This window comes from Homarus americanus, unplaced genomic scaffold (assembly GCF_018991925.1).
Source record: "Homarus americanus isolate GMGI-L3 unplaced genomic scaffold, GMGI_Hamer_2.0 scaffold20465, whole genome shotgun sequence".
Lineage (NCBI taxonomy): Eukaryota > Metazoa > Arthropoda > Malacostraca > Decapoda > Nephropidae > Homarus > Homarus americanus.
In genome coordinates, this window is record NW_024756914.1 from 10,039,434 (window position 1) to 10,065,169 (window position 25,736).

Genomic DNA, 25,736 nt, shown 5'->3' on the forward strand with positions numbered 1-25,736 from the left:
AAAGTCATTGTTTTCGTCACGATTTTATCCCACTTTCCACTGTAATATGCAAGTAATTTCAGCAAAAATATTACATTTCCGTGAATGTATTATATCAAGCACAGCATGAATAGAATACCATTGTAATATAACAGTATTTTAACCGAAAACTACTAACAAAACGAATAACATCTCAAGAACATCGGAAGCTTAGGTAAAGTCTTTTGTTTTCGTCATGTATTTTATCCTATTTTACATTGAAATACATCACGTTTCAGCAAAACTACTATTTATTTCCAAGAATATATTCATTCAGGCGCAGTTTAGGTAAAATATACGTGTGATGTAACAGTTTTTTAACTGAAAACGATTCGAAAAACACGTGTACCCTCTAGCCCTGTTCAAAGAGAGGACTGGGAGAAGCAGTTTGGTGCTGAAGACGATGACAAGGAAAATGATTTGGATGAATTTTAATGAAAATATTCAGAAATATGGTATCGTAGTATTTATTCAAGTCAATTAGGATAGAATATTATTGTAATACAACAGTTTTTTAACTGAAAACCAATCGAAAAGCGATTACGGTAACATCTTTTGAACGAAAGAAAGCGAAAGTCATTGTTTTCGTCACGATTTTATCCCACTTTCCACTGTAAAATGTACGTCATTACAGCAAAAATATTACATTTCCGTGAATGCATTTTATCAAGCACAGTATGAATAGAGTACCATTGTAATATAACAATATTTTAACCAAAAACTATTAAAAAAACCAGTAACTTCTCTTGAACATCGGAAGGTTAGGTAAAATCTTATGTTTTCGTCATGTATTTTATCCTATTTTACATTAAAATACATCATGTTTCAGCAAAACTACTATTTATTTCCGAGAATATATTCATTCAGGCACAGTTAAGGTAAAATATACATGTGATGTAACAGTTTTTTAACTGAAAACGATTCGAAAAACACGTGTACCGTGTAGCTGATTGATACTCAACAGCTGGTGGAGCGTCATGTGTCGTTGTAAACAATAGGAGGTTGAAGTAGATTACCGGGTATTATATTAAGTGTGAAATATCAAAAAGGTTTTTATTACCGGTATTTTTTGTAGATCAATGAGAACTGTGATACCGTATATATGATATGATAAGTTAGCCTGTGCTAAGAACTTCAACATAGACTACTGAAAACACGTTGTAAGGTAATTTAGCCTATTGTAAGTTAGTGAGCTTCATTTGCACAACTTTTCATTACTAATTGGTACAAATTTTACGTTTCCATTGTTTACTGGCAGTAAATGGTAAATATTTTTCATGTCTGAAGCTAAAAGTTGCATCCCCCCCCCCACACTAGTGGTGGAGATGTTACATTTGACCAAAAAGATGCTGGTGTTTTATCCCAGCAGTGGGTGGACCAGCATTTTAGCTTAAGGTCCGCGTAGGTAATATTCCTACAAATCTTTAAAAAAAAAAAAAAAAGTTCGTTCAGATTTTGTCCGAATTATCCGAAATCCGAATTAACGAGGGTCGACAGTACAGTACAGTCATCCCTTGGTTATCGCGCCTAATTGGGACCCCGCCGATAACGAAAGTACAGAACCTATGGGATTTATTCTAATTGGTTCCAGGCACCCAAGACCCAACCCCAAGTTTCCCATTTTACGACCATTTAGACCCACTAAATATATATATAATGTTATGGTAAATATCATAAACACACATAGGCATGGCTAGGTTTATTACAAAGTGATGAAAAGGGTACGCTTAATACTGTAGTCCACAAAACATGTAGCTATGCTTTTTTTTATTTGGTCCCCCATCATACGAGTCCGTTTTCTCTCACATCAGGACGCCTGAGTCCTCCGTTTTCTCTCTTAATCTTAGAGTGCACCAGAGACTTTGTTATTCTTAGTAATGCCACAGAATTTGAAATTGCAACCCCAATTGGTTGCAATTGTTGAGGCAACTAGATATGTCTGATTACAGCAAATGTGTTATTGTCAATTTGTAGGTGAAAGATTTTATCCTCAATAGATGTAGGTTAACATTACACCTGGAGGCAAATGCTTAAAAAAGCCTAAGGAAGGAAGCATATTCCTTTAACACATAATATCTGACCAGTATGGGGAGGATCATCGTGTCTCCGTCAGGGGGTCGTGGAGTGGTGGTCCAGCAGGCGTACGTTTTTTTGGGGGCATGCACGGCGCGATCGGACGTTAACCTGCGCATGACTGTACGTGAATAATCAGAGATTACTGTACTGTATAGTGATATAACCGTTAGCCGGAATAATTGGTGCAGAGCTCTTCTGGGGACGAGAGATATCCGGGTAACGAGAGAACTCTCAAACCCTGAAAAATCCCACATTCCCAGAATGTTTACAGGTACTGGGAAAAGTTTCTCGGAATTTTCTGGAAATTGCGCATTACAGCATTTCATCCTCAAAATCTGCTTCCAGACCCAGAATTGAGAGAATTTTTCAGGAAAGATTCTGAGCCAATCTCAATTCCGGGTATTGGAGAGTTCCGGCCAATGGAGATATTACCGTACTTGTGTACCGATTAATAGTTATTAAAAGAAGAACTTAAAGACTTCATGTTGGTCAAAGTACCAGCAACATCCCAGGCATCACCAACCACATCTAATGATCCTCTTTGACTCACATCATTACCTGATGATACACAAGTGTTCAGGGCTGAAGCAGCTGACCTGGCCCAGCATTCAATGCAACACTGTCATTCAGAGACACACACTTTCCACTGAAGATAATGTAACTGGTAAGCTTTACTCTTGATGATGTTTATTTTTTTCCTCTTGTAAAGTTACTGCAACTACCTGGGTAGTACTCTGCATTTCACACGCATGAGTTAAACTGGGGACTGAGACTGCACAACTCCCAGTGTTGGACGTTACGTTTAAGTCCGAGTTATTCACCAAGTCCGTGGAAGTTACGGTTGATGACTGTTTCAGCCACCCGGTGTCTACCATTACGGGGGCAACTCGTGATGGCTGTGAAGTCATCGCTTTATACTTTTCCTCTGGACATTTTTCTTCATTTACAAACTTTTGACTGTGCTCTAAGTTTTTACTGAACTGGAGGTCAACTGAACCTATAGTATTGTAATTATTTTTCCTTTGTCTCTTGTTTACACACACAAGCTGCTCATTGACTTGTCTTGAAGAATCTGATGGTAACAAATTACTTATGAAATGAACTTTGTGTGTGACCATGTGTTTGGTCAACTGATGCTCCTCTAAGAAGGCACTATTACACAGCCCACATATCCAACATGACTCAGACACACCAGCATGGTTTTGTTCAACAGCATGTCTGCTGAGGGAGGCAATATCTGAAAATCTTTCCCCACAGTCAGGACAATAATATAGTTTGTCATTATTTTCAGGATTCCTCAAGATATTGTGATCTGCAGCTCCTTCCTTGTCTCCCCGGACACATTCCTCCTTTTCTTCAAAACTCACCGTGGTTAAGTTGTGAACTGTCTTACTGTGTTGTTCCATTGTTTCCTCATCTGAAAAGCTAAAGAAAAATTCTCTGATAATAAGAGTTACCTACAGATATAATTACAAATCTTAAGTTTTGTACCTGACTTGTGACAGACAACACTCATAATATATTAAGTTATACATCTAAAAGGTATTGTTAGCCAAAAGAAACATAATTCTACCAATTACTCAACCTCTTTCTAATCCCAAGTTGAGAGAGTAAAACAAGATCTTCATACTGTACTCTATTCTAGTCTTGTAGTTATACTTTACAATACTGGACACAGATACTGTACTGGACAGTACTGCAGTATAGTACAGAGGCTGTACTCTATGAGGCTAGAGTCCAAACATTAAAAAATACCAAACTAAACTACTGTAGCTGTATTTCAAATAATAAAAATTACCATTTTGTTACATGTTAGAGTTATAAATACAGTACATTACTGCTGCTCAAAACTGGTGTTTTTTATGAGCATTTAAACTGACGTGAGTGTCATGTGAACATAAAGAAGTTTGGTGTGGGACAAGTTAATGATGATGAAAGATGACAAGATTTGGTTACTTCAACAAGACAAGGAACACTTACCTCGGGCCACAAGACAAGGAACACTTACCTCTGGCCACAAGACAAGGAACACTTACCTCGGGCCACAAGACAAGGAACACTTACCTCTGGCCACAAGACAAGGAACACTTACCTCTGGCCACAAGACAAGGGAACACCTCTGGCAAGACAAGGAACACTTACCTCTGGACAAGACAAGAACACCTCGCCCTAAGACAAGGAACACTTACCTCTGGCCAAAGACAAGGAACACTTACCTCTGGCCACAAGACAAGAACACTTACCTCGGGCCTAAGACAAGGACTCCTTGGCCTAAGACAAGGAACACTTACCTCTGGCCACAAGACAAGGAACACTACCTGCCTAGGACAAGGAACACTTACCTCTGGCCACAAGACAAGGAACACTTACCTCTGGCCACAAGACAAGGACACCTACCTAGGAAAAGGAACACTTACCTCGGGCCAAAGACAAGGAACACTTACCTCTGTACAAGACAAGGAACACTTACCTCTGGCCACAAGACAAGGAACACTTACCTCGGGCCTAAGACAAGGAACACTTCCTCTGGCCACAAGACAAGGAACACTTCCTCGGACCAGAGGAACACTTACCTCTGGCCACAAGACAAGGAACACTTACCTCGGGCCAAAGACAAGGAACACTTACCTCTGGCCAAAAGACAAGGAACACTTACCTCTGGCCACAAGACAAGGAACACTACCTCTGGCCACAAGACAAGGAACACTTACCTCAGACCTAAGACAGGAACACTACCTCAGGCTGAGACAAGGAACACTTACCTCTGGCCACAGACAAGCAACACTTACCTCTGGCCACAAGACAAGGAACACTTACCTCTGGCCACAAGACAAGGAACACACCTCGGGCCAACAAGGCACACCTCTGGCCTAAGACAAGCAACACTTACCTCGGACCAAGACAAGGAACACTTACCTCTGGACAAGACAAGGAACACTTACCTCGGGCCACAAGACAAGGAACACTTACCTCTGGCCACAGACAAGGAACACTTACCTCTGGCCACAAGACAAGGAACACTTACCTCTGGCCACAAGACAAGGAACACTACCTCTGGCCACAAGACAAGGAACACTTACCTCTGGCCACAAGACAAGGAACACTTACCTCTGGCCACAAGACAAGGAACACTTACCTCGGGCCAAAGAAAAGAACACCTCTGGCACAAGACAAGGAACACCTCTGGCCACAAGACAAGGAACACTTACCTCTGGCCACAAGACAAGGAACACTTACCTCGGGCACAAGACAAGGAACACTTACCTCTGGCCACAAGACAAGGAACACTTACCTCTGGACAAGACAGGAACACTTCCTCAGGCCTCAGACAAGGAACACTCCTCTGGCCACAAGACAAGCAACACTTACCTCTGGCCACAAGACAAGGAACACTTACCTCTGGCCACAAGACAAGGAACACTTACCTCTGGACCCAAGACAAGGAACACTTACCTCTGGACAAGACAAGCAACACTTACCTCTGGCCACAAGACAAGAACACTTACCTCTGGCCACAAGACAAGGAACCTTACCTCAGGCCAGGAACAAGGAACACTTACCTCTGGCCACAAGACAAGGAACTTACTTCTGGACAAGACAAGGAACACTTACCTCTGGACAAGACAAGGAACACTTACCTCTACAAGACAAGGAACATACCTCTGTGACAGACAAGAAACACTTACCTCTGGCCACAAGACAGACACTTACCTCGGGCCAGAAAAGGAACACTTACCTCTGGCCACAAGACAAGGAACACTTACCTGGGCCACAAGACAAGGAACACTTACCTCTGGCCACAAGACAAGGAACACTTACCTCCACAAGACAAGAACACTTACCTCTGGCCACAAGACAAGGAACACTTACCTCTGGCCACAAGACAAGAACACTTACCTCTGGCCACAAGACAAGGAACACTTACCTCTGGCCTGGGAACACTTACCCACAAGGACAAGAGGAACACTACACTACCTCTGGCCACAAGACAAGGAACACTTACCTCTGGCCACAAGACAAGGAACACTTACCTCCACAAGACAAGGAACACTTACCTCTGGCCACCACACAAGACAAAGAACACTTACTCTGGCCACAAGACAAAACACTTACCTCTGGCCACAAGACAAGGAACACTTACCTCTGGCCACAAGACAAGGAACACTTACTCTGGCCACAAGACAAGGAACACTTACTCTGGCCAGACAAGGAACACTTACCTCTGGCCACAAGACAAGGAACACTTACCTCTGGGACAAGGAACACTTACCTCTGGCCACAAGACAAGGAACACTTACCTCTGGCCACAAGACAAGGAACACTTACCTCTGGCACTGTTACTCTCTCTGGCCACAAGACAAGGAACACTTACCTCTACCTCTGGCCACAAGACAAGGAACATACCTCACAAGGAACACTTACCTCTGGCCACAAGAAAAGGAACACTTACCTCTGGCCACAAGACAAGGAACACTTACCTCTGGCCACAAGACAAGGAACACTTACCTCTGGCCACAAGACAAGGAACACTTACCTCTGGCCACAAAACAAGGAACACTTACCTCTGGCCACAAAACAAGGAACACTTACCTCGGGCCACAAGACAAGGAACACTTACCTCTGGCCACAAGACAAGGAACACTTACCTCTGGCCACAAGACAAGGAACACTTACCTCTGGCCACAAGACAAGGAACACTTACCTCTGGCCACAATGTACACATAAGTTGGCAGGAGCAGGAGGCGGTGTGAAAGGCTGCGTCACCTGGGTCCCTCTCTCACACTCAGCAGGCTGGGATGGTGCTGACTGTTGACACTTGCGTTCATGACTCTTCATAGTCTTTGAACTTTTGAACTGTTTGTCGCATCCAGAACAAGTGAATGGCTTTTCGTGCTTGTGAAGCGTCCTATTGTGCTTCAACAAAGCTCGGCGGTCGCGAAACGCTATATTACAAATACTACACTTGTACGTCTTGACCTAAAAAAGACCAGGACATTCATATGCATGTTTATTTAAACTTAAATTCTGAAGAAATATAATGGGTCATATTATTGTACAGTACAGTACAGTACATTACTGGTCTGTCTTTCTGGTGACCACAAACTCTTCTCTGTTTCTTCCCAAGCATAACTGTAGTAAAGTGGAGTCAAGATAATTCGTGAAATCCAATTTCAGGTTCTTAAATACCTGGGTACTGGAGTCAACCCCAGATGTCATCAACCTCACCCTGGCTCTGTCACTCACAGTAATACCTGGTAAAGTAAGGCTGTACAGTATGTAATGGTGATTGTGATTGGTGGATCTATTTTTTGTTGTATCACTATCAGGTTAAATATTAATCATTTTTATAATAAACTACAATGTATTCATCATTATGTAAGATTATGAAAACTTGCAAATGTTCATATACAGTTACCCCTCCGTTAACGAACTCAATCCGTTCCAGAAGGTCGTTCGTTAACCGAAAAGTTCGTTAACCGAAACCATTGTTTCAATGGGTTTTTGGGTAATTGGTTCCAGCTCACCGAAAATTTCCTAAATTCAACAAAAATGGTAGAAAAGTTCACTTACTTTGAGGTGTGTATGTAGAAGGCTCCTGGATGATGATGATGATGATGATGATGGGATTTAGAATGGGGGTGGAGGAGAAGGAAGAAGAGAAGGCATTGGGGTGGAAGAGAAGTCACCCCATGGCACCATTTCACCCATAAAATTTTAGCTCTCTTGGTGTAATTCAAGATTATTTTCTTTAAATCAACAATGCACTGCATTATATATTGTCAGTATGTAAAATATATTTCAAAATGACCAATAATTTGCTTGGAAACACAGAAAAAAAGCATTTAGTTGAAGAGAGTCTCAAGCAAGATGTTACCTCCAGTGAAAACAGAGAGAGACTAACTCCTGTTTGCTGTGTTAAGAGGCTGGATGCCGCGCATTAAACTAGTCACTTTACCTTCAATTATGTTCAATAATTGTTAAAATGACTAAAAAATTGAATATTAAACTTTTAAAATTATTGAGTAGTATAAACTTCTTGATATTTACTAAAATAGTAAGGAATTTAAGCCCTAGAACCGATTAATGTATTGGCGGACTGATACTAAAGCTGGTTGCCCGGCCAGTGCAAGCGAAAACATGTTGAGGTCGGTTCGTAAGAACTTCGTTAACCGAATTGAAGATCCTTATGGAAGGCAGTTCGTTAATCGAAATTACGTTAACCGAGGTGTTCGTTAAACGAGGGGTCACTGTATTTGCTTAAATAGTGAAGAAATTATATTGATAAAGTGGCAACTCAACAACGAGGACTGCCACAAGATTCTCACATCAAATTTTCTTCATTATTCAACCAAATATATGAACACTTGGAAACTTCTCATGATCTTAAATAACAATGAATAGTTCATTATTATGAAAATTCTACCTTTAGATTGTTTAATATTTATCCTGACAGTGATACAGTTGAAAACAGATCCACCAATCACCTTTACGTACAGCCTTACTTTGCCACCAGTAATACTGTGAGTGACAGAGCCAGGGAGAGGTTGATGACACCTTTGGTTGACTGTACAGTGCCACTATTAGTGCTGCCGCAGTGTTTATTTACATTAGAAACAATAAGAGTTGTGGAAATATCATTTTAATGTTCTAATGTGACTTAAAAATAAAGAATATATAATATAAATATAATTTCAATGCTCTAATCTGACTAATAAATAAAGACAATATACAATAATTTAAACTATAAAACAAGAACAAATAAGAGTAGACAGTGGCTGGATGACAGATGGTTGGAGCAGACAATTCCTCCTCCCCCTCTGCTTTCCCAGCACTGTCTCCCCACGACCCCTTTAATAAAGACAGTTTGCAGTTTCACCACAATTCCCATATTTTAGGTTCATTTGGTGCTGGGTTAATAAACTTATTATTGAAAATAATATTTTTCCTGAAAAAAAAATCCCACTCAACCCCAGAGGAGTTATTGAGACATATTAAATCCCTGGCACTCTGTTTACATAACTCGAACAACTGACCAGCCAGCCAGCCCAGCACCTGTGTGTCTTGTTGTTGGTGTGCAGGAACATCTCACTATTCACAACCCAACTATCTGCACTTGATATTTTAACACCCTTATTCGATAGTCACAAAACATACCCAGCTCTCACTTGCAAATGAAAAATTACGATACCTTTAATGAAAAATGCAAAAATATTCAAGAACCAACAAAATAGATGTTCACTCCACTGTCAACAGAGCCCAACTGACGCCTTGTGGCTGAGTCAAGAGGCTGATGGGCGCACAAAAAACTAGTTCCCTGTACTGCATATATTATCAATATGTTAAATAAATGTTAAAATGACTAATAATTGTAATATAAAATATGCAAAAATATTAAAGACCACAACTTTATTGATATTTACTCTACTGGAAACGAATGTAAACATAGAACAGATTACTGAATTGGCAGACTAGCCCATCAGCTGATGCTCACAACAAAACGTGATGTTCGTAAGGATTTCGTTAAACAAATTTTTGTTCGTTAACCAAATTGAAGATTCTTATGGAAGGTAATTCGTTAACCGAAATTTCGTTAACCGAACCGTTCGTTAACCGAGGGACCACTGTATAGTAATAATAAATAAAGGTATTTATAAGGTCACTGTACTTACTGTTACCGCAAGCAGTAATGAGTAGGATGACACATAAACAAACATTATGCTCGGCTGTAAGTCATGTCATGTTCATTGGGTGTGCCTGGCCGTATACAGTGTGTAGAGTACGAAGATGGTGGAGATGAGAGGCCCAGAAGGAGGTTGGAGTGTGTGAAGGGAACTTGTTTATGTATAAACTCCTGATGCAGCAAAGTTGACCAGCCAGGGCTGGCATGTGACTCCGGGCAGGGTACTGCCAGAGTAGCTATCCCCATCGTAGAGTCAACACCTATCCTGTTTCTCTTGAGACTTTCAACTCGTAAGTTTAAACTGCACTTAAGTTTACACAGGTAGACTGTGTCCATTGCATCGGTTATCACTGTGACAACATAGAGATATGGCAAATTAAGTACTCATTATAAGTGTTAAGATTAGACTAATTACATAGCTATGATTGTTATGTGAATATATATTGGATTAAACATTTAAGTACGATTGCCTATGTATGATTTATTTGAAATACTAAAATGAATTGTATTCAACAGGTTTGACCGAATTATATAACGTTCGAGTTTAACGTGATGAGTCTGATTAACCTTTAAACGCTCAGAAGGCGTTTACACTTACTTTATTCCTAGTGCTGCCTTGCATGCTGGGACTTATGTTGCTTGCAGGGGTGTTGGAGTTAGTTGGAGGATCAACAAGGTCTGAGGTACAGGGTCTGGGGCACTGGGAATGGCTTTAAAGGTTGTACAGGTTGACAATCCCTTATCCGAAATCCTTGGGGCCAGACGTATTTCGGTTTTTGGAACTTTTCGGATTTTGGAATGGTTAGGTTGTTAGGTTAGTTTCGGTTCAGTTTAGTTAGGTTTAGTATAAATGAAATTGTGGGATAAATATAGTCCATAAATACTCTAGTACAGTTTATTTGTAAGGAAAACATTTAGTAAAACTTCCAACAGATACAGTAAAGGTACATTACAGCTGGCTTGTTTATCATGAAGAGGACACATCAGTGTTGTCATCGTCAAGTAGGAGTCGGACATCTGAAGATGGGCTAGGAACAGGACTCTCATTAACAGTGGTTTCTGTCTAAGCAGTCTCTCTTTAATGGAATAAACTGCCATAGTCTCGTGCTCACTGATAAATGCACGTTGTTTAAGGACAGTAATTAACTGATCACAGGTTTTCACCACATCGTCTATGGAGACTTTTTCACCTGTGTTCACAATTTCATCATCATCATCACTACTATCCTCATGCTTATCTTTATTTAGCACCATTTCAGCTATTTCCCCATCACTCAACAAATGCACAACAGGTGCATCATTGTCAATGTTCAGCACTTCTTCAATGTCGGCTTCCTCCAACTTATTTACACTTTCGGAAGATAAACCTTTGGCATAAGTCAGGAGGTTTGATATCATCATCTTCTCCTTAGTGACATAAAATTCTTCAAAGTCTTCATCTGCATCTTCATTTACATCAAACATCGTTGTAGGCTAATGCCTGTGCCAGGCATTTGTTAATGTTGGTTTATCAACAGCGTTCCAAGCATTAGCAACTGAATAAATGGCATCCTTAACATTGAACTCTTTCGTGAAGCTCTTGATTCCTACGCCTCTGTTGACTGCATCAAGCATACAGTTAAAAAAAAATCTTTATATTTGCTCTTCATGGAGCGTAAAATTCCTTGGTCACAAGGCTGTATTAAAGACGTCACATTGGGGGAAAGTAAATGACAAAAACATTACTTTTCACAAGAAGTTCAGCAGGGGGATGTGCGGAGCAGTTGTCAAGGAACAATAGAATTTTACAGTTTGCTTCCAGTCCAGCTTCCCTGCAGTGAGCTAGTGCTGCTGGTACAAAGCGGTTACTGAACCAGTCAGAAAATAGTTCTCTGGTTACCCATGCTTTCTTGTTGGCATAATAATGCACAGGTAAATTGTGTACACCTTTCAGACATCTCGGTCATTGGCTTTTTCCAATCACTGCCAACTTTAATGTTTTTCTAGGAACGTAGCGCCAGTACAGAGCTGTTTCATCAGCATTATAAATTTGTTCAGGTCTAAGGTTTTCATCAGATATAATATTGGCAAATTTGTCAATGTAATTTTCAGCTGCTTCATGATCTGCAGAAGCCTTTTCACCACAGATTTTCAGATATTTTATACCATGACGCTTCTTTAATTTCTGCAGCCAACCTTCTGAATATTCACACTCACCATCAATGTTCATTTCTTCATGGTATATTTTAGCTTGTTTCATGACCATCAAACCAGTCAGTGGCATACGTTCACTTCTTCGTTGTCGAATCCACTCAATCGGCACGCGGTCAAGATCTTCATTTTTTGCCCTCTGCAATGTTTTTCTGTTTTTCATTATTTTTGGGTCATCACTGTCAGTGTAAAACTTCAACAACTTGTCTTTCTGTTTCTTTAAGTCATATATGGTGGTAGTTCCCACACCATATTTTTCAGTAAGATGTCTCATAGGTACACCACGGTCAAGCTTCTGTAATAACTCCACTTTCTGTGCTATCGATAATGAGAGACGCTTCATTTTCGTCTCACTGTTACCCATAGGGTATCTGAAGCTCTTTTTGGCATTTTCAGTGAAATTTAACAAAATTACATAAAATATAAGAACAGCAGACGCAAATATGTGACTAGTAGCAACACCGAAACACAAGTGACGCCTCACTCACACCCGCTGCCCGGCGTGGGTCAAGCGCCCGGTAGTGTCAGGTTCCAAGTCACGTTCGATTTCACACAGTGATGCAACACGAAAAACTTTCGGTTTTCCTTTGCTCCTTCTGTCCCATCTCAACTCTCTTGAAAAACTTATCAAGAGATGACGTCTGCACAGTTAATCTCTTCTTTTCTTCATAAATTATCTTGTAGCAAGCAATAGCATCGTGAACAGCTGCAGACAATTTTGTAAATCTTTCAATGTTTGGTCCTGAGACTCAAAAGAAGCTGGTGTAGTACCTTCTCAATCATGCTGAAATCTTCAGCCAGCTGCTTAGAGTTGAACTTTTGGGGTTCCTCAGCCTCCTGTTCCTCCTCCTGGACCCTGTGTGACTCCAGCTCCATCAAATCTTCGTTGGTCAGCTCCTCAGTGTGGCAGTCCAACAATTCGTGGACATCGTCTCCTCCATTTCCAAATGCAGTTGCTTGCCCAGTTCCACTAGGTTGTTGGCCACTGAATCCACATTCTCTGTAAATCCCTTGAAGTCATTGGCAAATTGTGGGCAGAGCTTCTTCCAAACACCATTCATGTTGGAAGTCTTGACCTCACGCCAGGAAGCATCAATGTTCTTAATGGCCTTGTAGATGTTGTAGTTCTTCCAGAACTCTCTCAGTGTCACTCCACTCTCCCCTTCAGTCTCCTTCACAGCCTGTGTGAAAGTTCTCCTCAGGTAGTATGCTTTAAAACTTGCTATGACACCTTGGTCCATGGGCTGCAGGACAGAGGTGGTATTGGGAGGCAAGTACACCACCTTGATGTTGGCGTGGAAATCGTCCAGGAATGATGGATGACCAGGGGCATTATCTAGCACAAGCAGGATCTTGAAGGGCAGGTTTTTGTTGTTGCAGTACTTTTCCACCTGAGGTACAAAATTATGGAAAAACCAGTCATGACTCGAGTCATCCATGCCTTAGGGTTAGCCTTCCACACAACAGGAAGTGAAGCTTTAACAACACCCTTGAGGGCCCTGGGGTTTTCAGAATGATACACTAACAAAGGTTTTAGTTTGCAGTCACCAGCAGCATTTCCACCAAGCAGGAGAGTAAGTCTATCCTCCGATGCCTTAAAACCAGGCATAGTCTTCTCTTCTTTGGCGATATATGTACGATCAGGCATTTTCTTCCAGTATAAGCCGGTCTCATCCACATTAAACACCTGCTCTGGTAGGAGACCCCTGTCATCAATAATTTTCAACAAAAGCTTAGGAAATTCCCTGGCTGCTACCATGTCAGCACTGGCAGCCTCACCACTCCCGCTTATGTTGTGCAGGTTTGAACAAGCCTTAAACCTGTGGAACCAGCCATGGCTAGCAGTAAATGTTTCTTCAGCAACACTCTCACCATGTTTAGCCTTTACGTTTTCAAAGAGACATATGGCCTTCCGCTGAATTAGGTTAAGGCTTATAGGCATGCGGTGCTGATGCTGGTCTTCCGGCCACACACTCAAAAGTTTTTCCATCTCTGCGATCACTGAGCCTCTTTTCTTACTAATGTTCGTGGAATGCATTGGCAGAGAACCTTTCACATGTTGCATAATGCGCTCTTTGTCCTTCAAAATTGTCCCAACAGTCGAACGATTCATCCCAAAACCATTTGCTATGCTTATCATTTTCTCACCTCTTTCACAACACTTTATAATGTCCACCTTTGTTTTCAACATAATAGTGCAACACTTCTTACTACCACCAGCACCACTGGCATCACTCTTACGCTTCTGAGACATGTTGGGGTCAATAATAAACCACAAATAACACCGTGAGGCAGCAGAGGAACACAACAACAACAATGGTGCTGGGGATACAGGATGACGCCGAACAGCCAACGCCATCTATCGCGCGGCGGTTGAACTTACGACACGGTGCGGTTTTCAAACAGGCAATTGGGCAATTCGACATACGGACAGGTTTGTTCTTATCTCTGAAAGTTCGTAACTCGAATGTTCGTAAGTAGGGGAGCTCCTGTACACATATATGGATCGATAATTTTTTATTGTTGTATTTTTGTAGGATGGAGGAAGTGCTATAAGTCGGAATTTGGGATAACTCGGCATGGCCAGAACCCCACATGTGCCAAGTTATCGAGGGTTTACTGTATTTATTATAGCTGCTGAGGGGCTGCCCTCAAGCTGGGGGGCTGCCCTCAAGCTGGGGGGCTGCCCTCAAGCTTGGGGGCAGCCTCATTAATCTCCATGTAAACCTGCCCCTGTACACTACAGCTACTACCACAAGTTGTAAATAATTGCCTATTTTTGTTAAACATTCAGTACAGCAAGTCTAAAGAGTTATCCTGGACATCAGGTTATCTTAAAGTGACCCGACAATGAATTTGTCAAACTCAAATGACAGCTTTGACGAATCCATTTCTCGGGTCACTTTAAACTGACCCGATGTTTGGGATTCCTCTTCAAACTTGCTACACTGAAAGTTAAAAAATATGGGCGATTGTCATTAAAATTTTGTTACATTTAAACTACGTAACTACACTACACAGTATTTGGAAGCATCTGAGAACTAAGTCACTACTTACTGGTACTATGTGATGAAGAGACTGCATGTGAGCCAGGAGGAGTTTCTCTGTCTTGAAGACTAACTCACACTTACTGCAGGCATACTCCATTGTTTCTCTGACCAGATGTATTTGGAACATGTGGTGCAGCAGACGGGAATAGCTTGTAAATGTTCTGAAAGTAAAAATCTAATTACCTATACAAAGTTAGTGTTTATCAGTACCCAGCACACTACTGTACTATATATCATTTCATACTTTCTATTCATGGTAATGTAAAACAATATATTTACTCAAAGTATATCAGAAATTTCCAACACCTTTAGAGCATAAATGCAAGTAAAGTACAGTACAGTGAACCCTCGCTTTACGCGGTTTCACTTTACGTGTATCTACATTTACGCGGTACCCTGCCAGAACCGGAATTCCCACTTTACACGGTGCATCTACTCATATACACGGGTGAAGTATAATTTTTTTTATTTAGCTCATAAAATTCATACAAATTATCCGGCCAGAATATAATTTACATTGCTGGAATTCTTACAATTTGATGATCATTTTGAATATAAGCATCATAGATTTTGCATTAGACACACAAATTTTAGATCTAATGCAAGTATTTTGTTTACTCAGAGCAAATATGTTATCTTTTGTGCAAAATATATGAAGTGTATATTTAAAATATTCCTGGTCTTGCAAGGAATCCAGCAATGTCAATTATATTATCCTAACTTTAGTCTGAGGTATTATTTATTACTAAAAATGTAAATATACTGTTATAACCCAATCATTTCTCTGGTAGGGAGGGAAGGTGGGGGTGAGGGGTAGGGAGGGAGGGAGGGACCCATGGAGCAGGTGGGAAGAGGGGGGGAGGTGGGGTATTTTGATTGACAGATAGTATTTTGGTAAGTATATTTTGTTTATTTATTGAAGATATTTGTTTTAGCTCATAAAATTCATACAAATTACCGGGCCAGAATATAATTTACATTGCTGGAATTCTTACAATTTGATGATCATTTTGAATATAAACATCATAGATTTTGCATTAAAAATACAAATTTTAGATCTAATGTAAGTATTTTGTTTACTCTGAGTAAATATGTTATCTTTTGTGCAAAATATATGACGTGTATATTCATAATATTCCTGGTCTTGCAAGGAATCCAGCAATGTCAATTATATTATCCTAACTTTAGTTTGAGGTATTATTTATTACTATACCTTAAAATCTAGTGGTTTTCCCCCAAACAATTCTCAGAGAGGCAAGAGCCAGCGAGTGTGAGAAGAGGGGGAGGGAGTTGAGTCCATTATTTGAGTGGACATTAACTTGGCGACTGTATTTCTCTATTTCTCTTAAGTATTAATTGTGTGCATGTACCATCATAAAATTAAGATGTTAATTTTACTAGAACATAGATATTGTGTCGGAAAAAGTGGAGTTTGGGGGTCAGCCGGTCTATATTTCATTTAATCCCAAATGTTATGTTGTTCACTTTACGCGTTTTTTGCAAAATTTATATAAATAAATTGAAACATGGGATTATTTTTTGTAACTTCAATTTTCATAAACTAGATCTTCCTCCCCAGCTCCCTGTCTTCTCTCATGACTATGATCAAGTCCACCTTCCCACTTTTGGGCCTTGGGAGAATCTTTCCTCTTAATTATTTAAAACTAAAACATTGGATGATCTCAAGGTTAGCAACGTCTCTCCAGTTGCCTTATGGGATGTGTTCAGCCATGTTGTCTCCCCTCCACAACATGGCTGCAAGGTTGCTGTAATCAGTAGTGTAGTTGAGGCCAAGAATGAGACAATTTAAGCTTCATGGATCACCTAAGATTAGCCCCTTGAGTACTCATCTGAAGAGTCCCCCCCCCCCCACCTCCCCCAGCATTCAACCAGCCTGAACTTTAACCACCCCCAAAACTATCTGCAGAGCTAAATTTCAGATGATCCATAAAATCTGGCCATATGTTCCTCGTCCACAAGAAGGCTCCCAAGTGTTCTGCCTAATTTATACCATCACTTTGGTTTATTCCTCAGCATCACACACCAACAACATGACCTCTAATACACCAAACATAGTAAGATCACGTCCACACACTGCTACTTCCTCCTCCTCTCACCCACTGCACTGCCTCTCTCACTCCATCATTCTGACACACAGTCATAGAAATTTTTGATTTGTAATGAAAAAAATAATTGTTAGTTACATCTGTATTTGGGAATATTAATTTTATGGTCTAGGTAAAAATAGATGCAGATATATTTTAAAAGTTGGCTTAGACAGTACACATAAAGGTACAGTACACATAAAGGTACAGTACACATAAAGGTACAGTACACATAAAGGTACAGTACACATAAAGGTACAGTACACATAAAGGTACAGTACACATAAAGGTACAGTACACATAAAGGTACAGTACACATAAAGGTACAGTACACATAAAGGTACAGTACACATAAAGGCACAGTACACATAAAGGTACAGTACACATAAAGGTACAGTACACATAAAGGTACAGTACACATAAAGGTACAGTACACATAAAAATAGTACATACAGTACACACATAAAGGTACAGTACACATAAAGGCACAGTACACATAAAGTACAGTACACATAGTACACATAAGTACACATAAAAGGTACAGTACACATAAAGGTACAATACACATAAGGTACCACACATAAAGGTACAGTACACATTGGTACAGTACATAAAGTACATAAGTACACACATAAAAGGTACAATGTACAAAGGTACACATAAAAGGTACAGTACACATGTACACATAAAATACAGTACACATAAAGGCACAGTACACATAAAGGTAGGTACAGTACACATAAAGGTACAAGTACACATAAAGGCACAGGACATTTTATGACCCACATCAGTCTGGGGGCGAAAATATAATAATAAAAAAAAAAAAAAAAAAAAATAATAATAATAATAATAATAATAATAATAATAATAATAGTAGAATTAATAAAAATTAATATAAATAAATAACAATTATAATAAAAAAAATATTAATAATACTAATAAAATTAACCCAAATTTTAAATAATAATAAAAATATTAATAAAAAGGCATAAAAAAAAATTGAACAGTGATTAACGATATATGTCTGTTGTGTTGTCAATAGTAAGAGAAACAATTGAGACCCTGAGGGAGAAAGTCAGATCATCAACCTGGGACTTGGTCACATATGGCAGCAGGGTCTACAACACATTATGCTTCCAATATCTTCCCAGGCAGTAGTACCTCCCTGTTTGGTAGCTGCCCACTACCTGCTTGAGAAGATAGATGATACACAACACTGTTCTAAGAGACCTTGTTATGCTTACCCTGATGTCCTCAAAAACTCAATATTTCCCTGACTAACTATTAAGCACCTACAGTTGCTTGGGATCTCATGAAGGTGAGGTAACCAAGCTTATTTCACCTGACAATTAAATACCATTCAACTAAGTGGGAGAGGGGGGGGGGTTGGCTAGGTTAGGTTAAGCAAAGTTAAGGTGTAAGTTAGGTTAAATTAGGTTGGCTTAGCTTTGTATGTTATAAGTTATGTTATGTTGCGTTATAGCTAAGTTAAGTAAGGTTAAGTTTTGTTAAGTTATGTTAGGCTATAAGTTAGGTTAGGTAAGTGTATAAGTTAAGTTAGGTTAACAATCAGGTAATTGATCATCAGGGGAACTAAGTTAGGGTTCCTAGTACAGTACAGTACTGTATTCAAGAGATTCATTGTTTGTTACATACTCACTCTGAGCAGATTTTGCATGTGTGATGCACCACTCCACTGTGTTCTGCCTTCCCATGATCATCTAAGAACTTCTTGGGGGAGAATATCTTCGGACAACGTGGACACGGGCAGCTTCTCCTGTGGGTCTTCACGTGCTTCCACAGATCTCTGCGAGAATTAGTCTTCCCACAGAGCTTGCATGTCACCTTCTTTCGTTTGACCACACGTGACTTAAAGAGTTGGGCCATTGATCTTTGTTCAGCAAACGATTTGTCACCGTGTTCATAATTGTACGGCAGATCCTCTGACAATGCAAAGGAAGTGTATGTGTTAGACAAGACGGCCAAGGTGTTATGACAATGGCCGGTCCCCGAGAATATGACTCTCGGTGAACACAATACATAATATGATGACATTCTACATAAAATCCCACAATAGAACTGAGGCACATGACTAGAAATCAATAAAAATGTAGAAAACAATAAGATTTTTTCTATACCACATGTAAAAAGTTTATTAAGTTTCCTTATCACATCATAAGATACACTTCATCAACTGTGTGTGTGTGTGTAAAGAACTGTCAGCACCAAACCATATCAGAACTGTCAGCACCATACCATATCAGAACTGTCAGCACCAAACCATATCAGAACTGTCAGCACCAAACCATATCAGAACTGTCAGCACCAAACCATATCAGAACTGTCAGCACCAAACCATATCAGAACTGTCAGCACCAAACCATATCAGAACTGTCAGCACCAAACCATATCAGAACTGTCAGCACCAAACCATATCAGAACTGTCAGCACCAAACCATATCAGAACTGTCAGCACCAAACCATATCAGAACTGTCAGCACTCAACCATATCAGAAGTCAGCATCAAACTGTGTCCTAACTGTCACCACCAAGCCTACAGTACATGTCCAAACTGTCAGCACCAAACCATGTCCAAACTGTCAGCACCAAACCATGTCCAAACTGTCAGCACCAAATCATGTCCAAATCTTGTGTGCTGGTTATTACTGAACACAACACCACCATACACCACACAACACCACCATACACCACACAACACCACCATACACCACACAACACCCCCATACACCAAACACCACCATACACCACACAACACCACCATACACCACACAACACCACCATACACCACACAACACTCCATACACCACACAACACCACCATACACCACACACCACCATACACCACCATACACCACACAACACCACCATACACCACACAACACCACCATACACCACACACCACCATACACCACACAACACCACCATACACCACACAACACCACCATACACCACACAACACCACCATACACCACACACCACCATACACCACCATACACCACACAACACCACCATACACCACACAACACCACCATACATTTATATCCTCTTGTTTATTCCCTTCCCATGTAGCACCTTCCTCCCTCCATAGTAAAACAGTAATAATCCTCCGTGTGAATAAGTCATCTTACCTTCGTGTTCTCGGACGTCAGAAGTTCTCTGTGATGTCTTGGTACAGCGTCCAGAGCTCTCTTTAGAATAAACATCATCTTGAGGTATTTTCAGATTGACTTGATGGTGATGGCGTTTGAGAGTTTCAGGTGAAGAGTAAACTCTTTGAGACTTGGTGCGTCTGAGGAGGAGAGAGAGTGTGAACCACTCCACATGATACTGTACTTTATTAGGTTAAGGATGTGTTTTACATCTACTCTACTGTGTCTTTAAATAAAAAAATCCGTATAAGCACGAACACTTAAGTCTCTGAACCCGTTAACCTGAAAACAACACAGAACTTGAAGTGTCGTCAGATGTTTACTGTTTTACAAGGATCGTGTCCTCTGGTGTCTCCTGTTACCTTGGCCACACTATTAATACTTTCAACTCTATCATCAAAATCTGACCAAAATAAAATTGACATTCTAACAATTCTTCCCCTGTAAAACAAACAGTATTCTTAACTATGAAAAATGGCAAAAAGGTAATAATAATTACAGTACTGTTTAACATAAAGTCACGACTCCACAAATAGAATCCCTAGATTCATTAAGATTGTTTTAAGACGAAGAAAACTTTCTTTCTTACAAGATCAATGTTAACAAACAGACTAACGTGATGATGAACACAGTCTCATTGTTCAGCGTCTAGATGAAGAAGACACAATACAGCAAGTGTGACCTTACTTACCTATTCTTTACTGAAGTCTTGTCCTCTACGGCTCCTCCACAACTGCTGCTACACACACCACTGCTGTCACTCTCAACACTGCTGGCACACTCAACACTGCTGGTTGAAGCTTGTAAATGTTTACTAATTTTCTCACCACCAATATTATCTTTCTTAACATCCAATGGTTTAGAACATTCTAAATTACATTCGCCACTAACAATCTTCCTCAAACCTAATGTCACAGACCTTTCCACATTAGTACCCAGTCTTCTTACACTCAGATTGTTATTGCTGTTCTCATAAGTGTCTCTACGTAGTTTTAATTCAGTCGTATCTGCCATGCTGGTACCCCACTTTGGTATTGTCTGTAATGAAAGGGAAATTAGTTAGCTTTTGAAAACAAAAATCACATACAGGATATATATATATATATATATATATATATATATATATATATATATATATATATATATATATATATATATATATATATATATATATATATATATATATATATATATATATATATATATATACACACACACACACACACACACACTCAGGTTCTTCTATATATATATGTATATATATATATATATATATATTAATATATATATATATATATATATATATATATATATATATATATATATAACCCTCCATTAACGAACTCAATCCGTTCCAGAAGGTCGTTCGTTAACCGAAAAGTTCGTTAACCAAAACCATTGTTTCAATGGGTTTTTGGGTAATTGGTTCCACCTCACCGAAAATTTCCTAAATTCAACAAAAATGGTAGAAAAGTACACTTACTTTGAGGTGTGTATGTAGAAGGCTCCTGGATGATGATGATGATGGGAATTAGAATGGGGATGAAGGAGAAGGAAGAAGAAAAGGCATTGGGGTGGAAGAGAAGTCACCCCATGGCGCCATTTCACCCATAAAATTTTAGTTCTCTCGGTGTATTTCAAGATTATTTTCTTTATATCAACACGGCACTGCATTATATATTGTCAATATGTAAAATATATTTCAAAATGACCAATAATTTGCTTGCAAACACAGAAAAAAAGCATTTAGTTGAAGAGAGTCTCAAGCAAGATGTTACCTCCAGTGAAAACAGAGAGAGACTAACTCCTGTTTGCTGTGTTAAGAGGCTGGATGCCGCGCATTAAACTAGTCACTTTACCTTCAATTATGTTCAATAATTGTTAAAATGACTAAAAAATTGAATATTAAACTTTTAAAATTATTGAATAGTATAAACTTCTTGATATTTACTAAAATAGTAAGGAATTTAAGCCCTAGAACCGATTAATGTATTGGCGGACTGATACTAAAGCTGGTTGCCCGGTCAGTGCAAGCGAAAACATGTTGAGGTCGGTTCGTAAGAACTTCGTTAACCGAATTTTTTTCGTTAACCGAATTGAAGATCCTTATGGAAGGCAGTTCGTTAATCGAAATTACGTTAACCGAGGTGTTCGTTAAACGAGGGGTCACTGTATATATATATATATATATATATATATATATATATATATATATATATATATATATATATATATATATATATATATATATATATATATATATATATATATATATATATATATATATATATATATATATATATATATATATATCTTCATTTTTATACCTAGCCAATTACTACACTGATGGAAAGATACATCGGCAACGCCATCTTCACACGACACACTTATGCCAATTCATCTCTAGTTGTGTTCCTACATAGATTACTGTACTGGATAGTGAGAGACAACATCAGACAGGGAGAATGAATGAGTTTTGTTCTAATACACAACAATACGGGACACTCAAAGATCATAGTGTGTACATATGGAGGAAGTTTTGAGAGATATTGGTGTTACGATGTTATTACTGAGCTTCAACAACTTAGGCCTTTAAGTATGTAACAAGGTTAGTGATTGAATTGCTCCATTAACAAATAAATGAGACTTAAATGCATAGTACATAATGATGGCTGTCCCAGAGGCCCTTGCGAAATGAGACACAGACCTGCATAATAAAAGAAGGTCTAAAGTGCATTCATAGACAGTAAATGATAACCATTCATCTCTTGTCAACTGTTATCTCCACTTTTTTAAATAATTTGCACCACTAATCATCTTACTAGTCGTTCGGGCGGCACCAGCTCAGCCTACCGGACAGGAGGGAACGAGCGCCGTGTAAACAATGACATTTTTAACCACACCCTGCAAAATACAGTGTACTTAGCAAATGCTGCAGCATCTGAGAATGTGGGTGGAGCGGGTTTATTACTAAGAGCAGAGACGTTACCGAGAACAAATTCTGGCTTGAATGTCATGTACACTAATACTGACACGTTCCTTGATAAGAGAGAGGAGTTTGAAACACTACTAAGAGTACACCAACCAGATATTGTAGGAGTTGTAGAACTGTTGTACAAGAACAGGAGAATCGACCCAGAGGAATGTGAGTTCAGTATTGCTGGATATGACTCATTTACGAACCTAACTCAAGAATCCTGCAGGAGGGGTGTGGTTATCTACGCTAGGCAAGACCTTAGAGCCAGCCAGGCGAGGGTACAGGGAGAGGATGTTTTTGAAGAGTCCAAGTGGTGTAAAATTAAATTAAAGGGAGGGGACTTACTTATCGTCGGGTGTATCTACAGATCCCCAAACTGTGGCCCACTAAATCAAAGGAACTTAAGAACCTTAATAAACAATGCGGCGATGCTCAACCCCAGCCACCTCCTTATCATGGGGGACTTTAACTATGGCGACATCGACTGGAGAAACGAGTCCACCCCGAATGACTTGAATAATCCTGCTACTCTTTTTGTAGAAACTCTGAGAGATAATTTTCTGTTCCAACATGTGAGAGACCCGACACATTACAGAGAGGAGCAAACACCCAAGCCACTAGACCTCATCATGACAAACGAGGAGGGTATGGTGGCCAAACTGGAACACCTTGCCCCAGTTGGCACCAGTCACCATACAGTGTTGTCATTCAGATTTAACTGTTACCTAGTTCAAGATAAGGCCAGGCCAAGGTGCAAATATTACAAGGGAAATTACAATGGGATGAGGGAAGAGATGAGGGGAATCAACTGGCCTGACTTATTAAGGTACAAGAACGCAGACACTACGCTGAATATCATAACTAGTAAAATGACCCATTTGATCGATAAATATATACCCAAGACCAAACCCAGTGCTTCTAGGAATACGAGGGGATCCCTACACATGAACCATGCGGCGGTCGACAAAATTAAGAAGAAAACCCAGAAATTCAAGACGTGGGTTGGGTCAAACGATGAGCAAGACAGGAGGATGTATGCAAGAGCCAGAAACCAAGCAAAGATAGAGTGTAGGAGGGCTGAAAAGGAGTTCCAGAGGCTGGTTGCACGCGAGGTCAAGTCAAACCCAAAGGCGTTTTACCGCTATGCAAAGTCGAAATTGAAAACGCGAGTAGGAGTATCAGACCTGAGGCTTGAAGATGGTAGTTACGCAGATTCTGACCAGGATAAAGCTGAGGCATTGAACAGCTTCTTTTCCTCAGTGTTCACAAGAGAGGATGCAACTAACCTTCCTGCGTTTGAGGACAGACGGTTCGACACAGCACTGACCCACATTGTGTTCACAGAAGAGGGTATTAGAAATAAACTGTCCAGGCTAAAGGTCCATAAGAGTCCCGGACCTGACATGGTGCATCCTAGAGTGCTAAGAGAGCTGTGCAACGAGCTTGCAGAGCCCCTGAAGATTCTGTTTTGTAAATGCCTGGATGAACAAATGGTCCCCAGTGAATGGAAAGTGGCTTATGTGAGTCCTATCTTCAAGAAGGGCGATAGTCACTCCACGAACAACTATAGACCGGTGAGCCTGACCAGCATAATATGTAAAGTACTTGAGAGTATTATCAGAGATGCCGCGATGGAACATCTACTACGAAACAACCTTGTAAAAGATTGCCAACACGGTTTTATGCCGGGGCGCTCTTGCTTGACACAATTGCTCAAGGTATTGGATATTTGGACCCATATTCTAGAACGGGGTGGTAATATCGACAATATTTACCTAGATTTTGCCAAGGCTTTCGACAGTGTACCCCACGAAAGGCTGAAAATCAAACTGGAAGGGTACGGAATTCGGGGAAATGTCCTAGCATGGATAGAAGACTTTCTACATGACCGCAAGCAATGTGTGGTGATTAATGGCACGAAATCGTCATCTGTACCTGTAACAAGTGGGGTACCACAGGGTAGTGTATTGGGCCCGCTGTTGTTTGTTTGTTTCATAAATGACATGCCTGACGTTGTACACTCCTCCATACAAATGTTTGCCGATGATGGCAAGTTATTTCGGGAAATTAAGAACCAAGTGGACTGTGAAGAGCTGCAGAAGGACCTCTGTGGGCTCCAGGAATGGTCGAAGGAATGGCTGCTGAGATTCAATGTCACGAAGTGTAAGAGGATGCACCTGGGGCGTACCAACGGTAAGGAGGCGTATCATATGTCCCAACGGGATGAAGAAAATGTACTAGTTGAGACTGTGTGTGAGAAGGACCTAGGTGTGTATGTTAACAATGAGCTGAAGTTCTCGGGCCATTGTGAGAAGAAGGTAAATCAGGCAAATAAATTATTGGGTCTTATAAGAAGGTCGTTCAGATATCTAGACGGTCCGTCCCTCGTGACGATCTTCAGGAGTGAAGTGCTTCCCCATCTGGAGTACTGTCACCCCATCTGGTCCCCGAGATATGCTAGGGACTGTCA

At 40.1% G+C, this 25,736-nt stretch overlaps 1 protein-coding gene across 1 annotated transcript in view; it reads right to left on the reverse strand.

Moving 5' to 3' along the window:
* Nucleotides 1-2,197: 2,197 nt before the first annotated feature.
* Nucleotides 2,198-25,736, reverse strand: part of LOC121857210 (zinc finger and BTB domain-containing protein 11-like) — a 34,757-nt gene continuing 11,218 nt past the window's right edge. Inside the window, exons 4-9 of the mRNA XM_042353162.1 lie at nt 20,981-21,327; nt 20,269-20,429; nt 18,781-19,063; nt 15,023-15,176; nt 6,797-7,071; nt 2,198-3,519 (exon numbers count right to left, since the gene is read on the reverse strand). Coding sequence (XP_042209096.1) covers nt 2,766-3,519; nt 6,797-7,071; nt 15,023-15,176; nt 18,781-19,063; nt 20,269-20,429; nt 20,981-21,327 — 1,974 coding nt within the window. The 3' untranslated portion in view covers nt 2,198-2,765. The remainder of the gene's footprint in view (nt 3,520-6,796; nt 7,072-15,022; nt 15,177-18,780; nt 19,064-20,268; nt 20,430-20,980; nt 21,328-25,736) is intronic.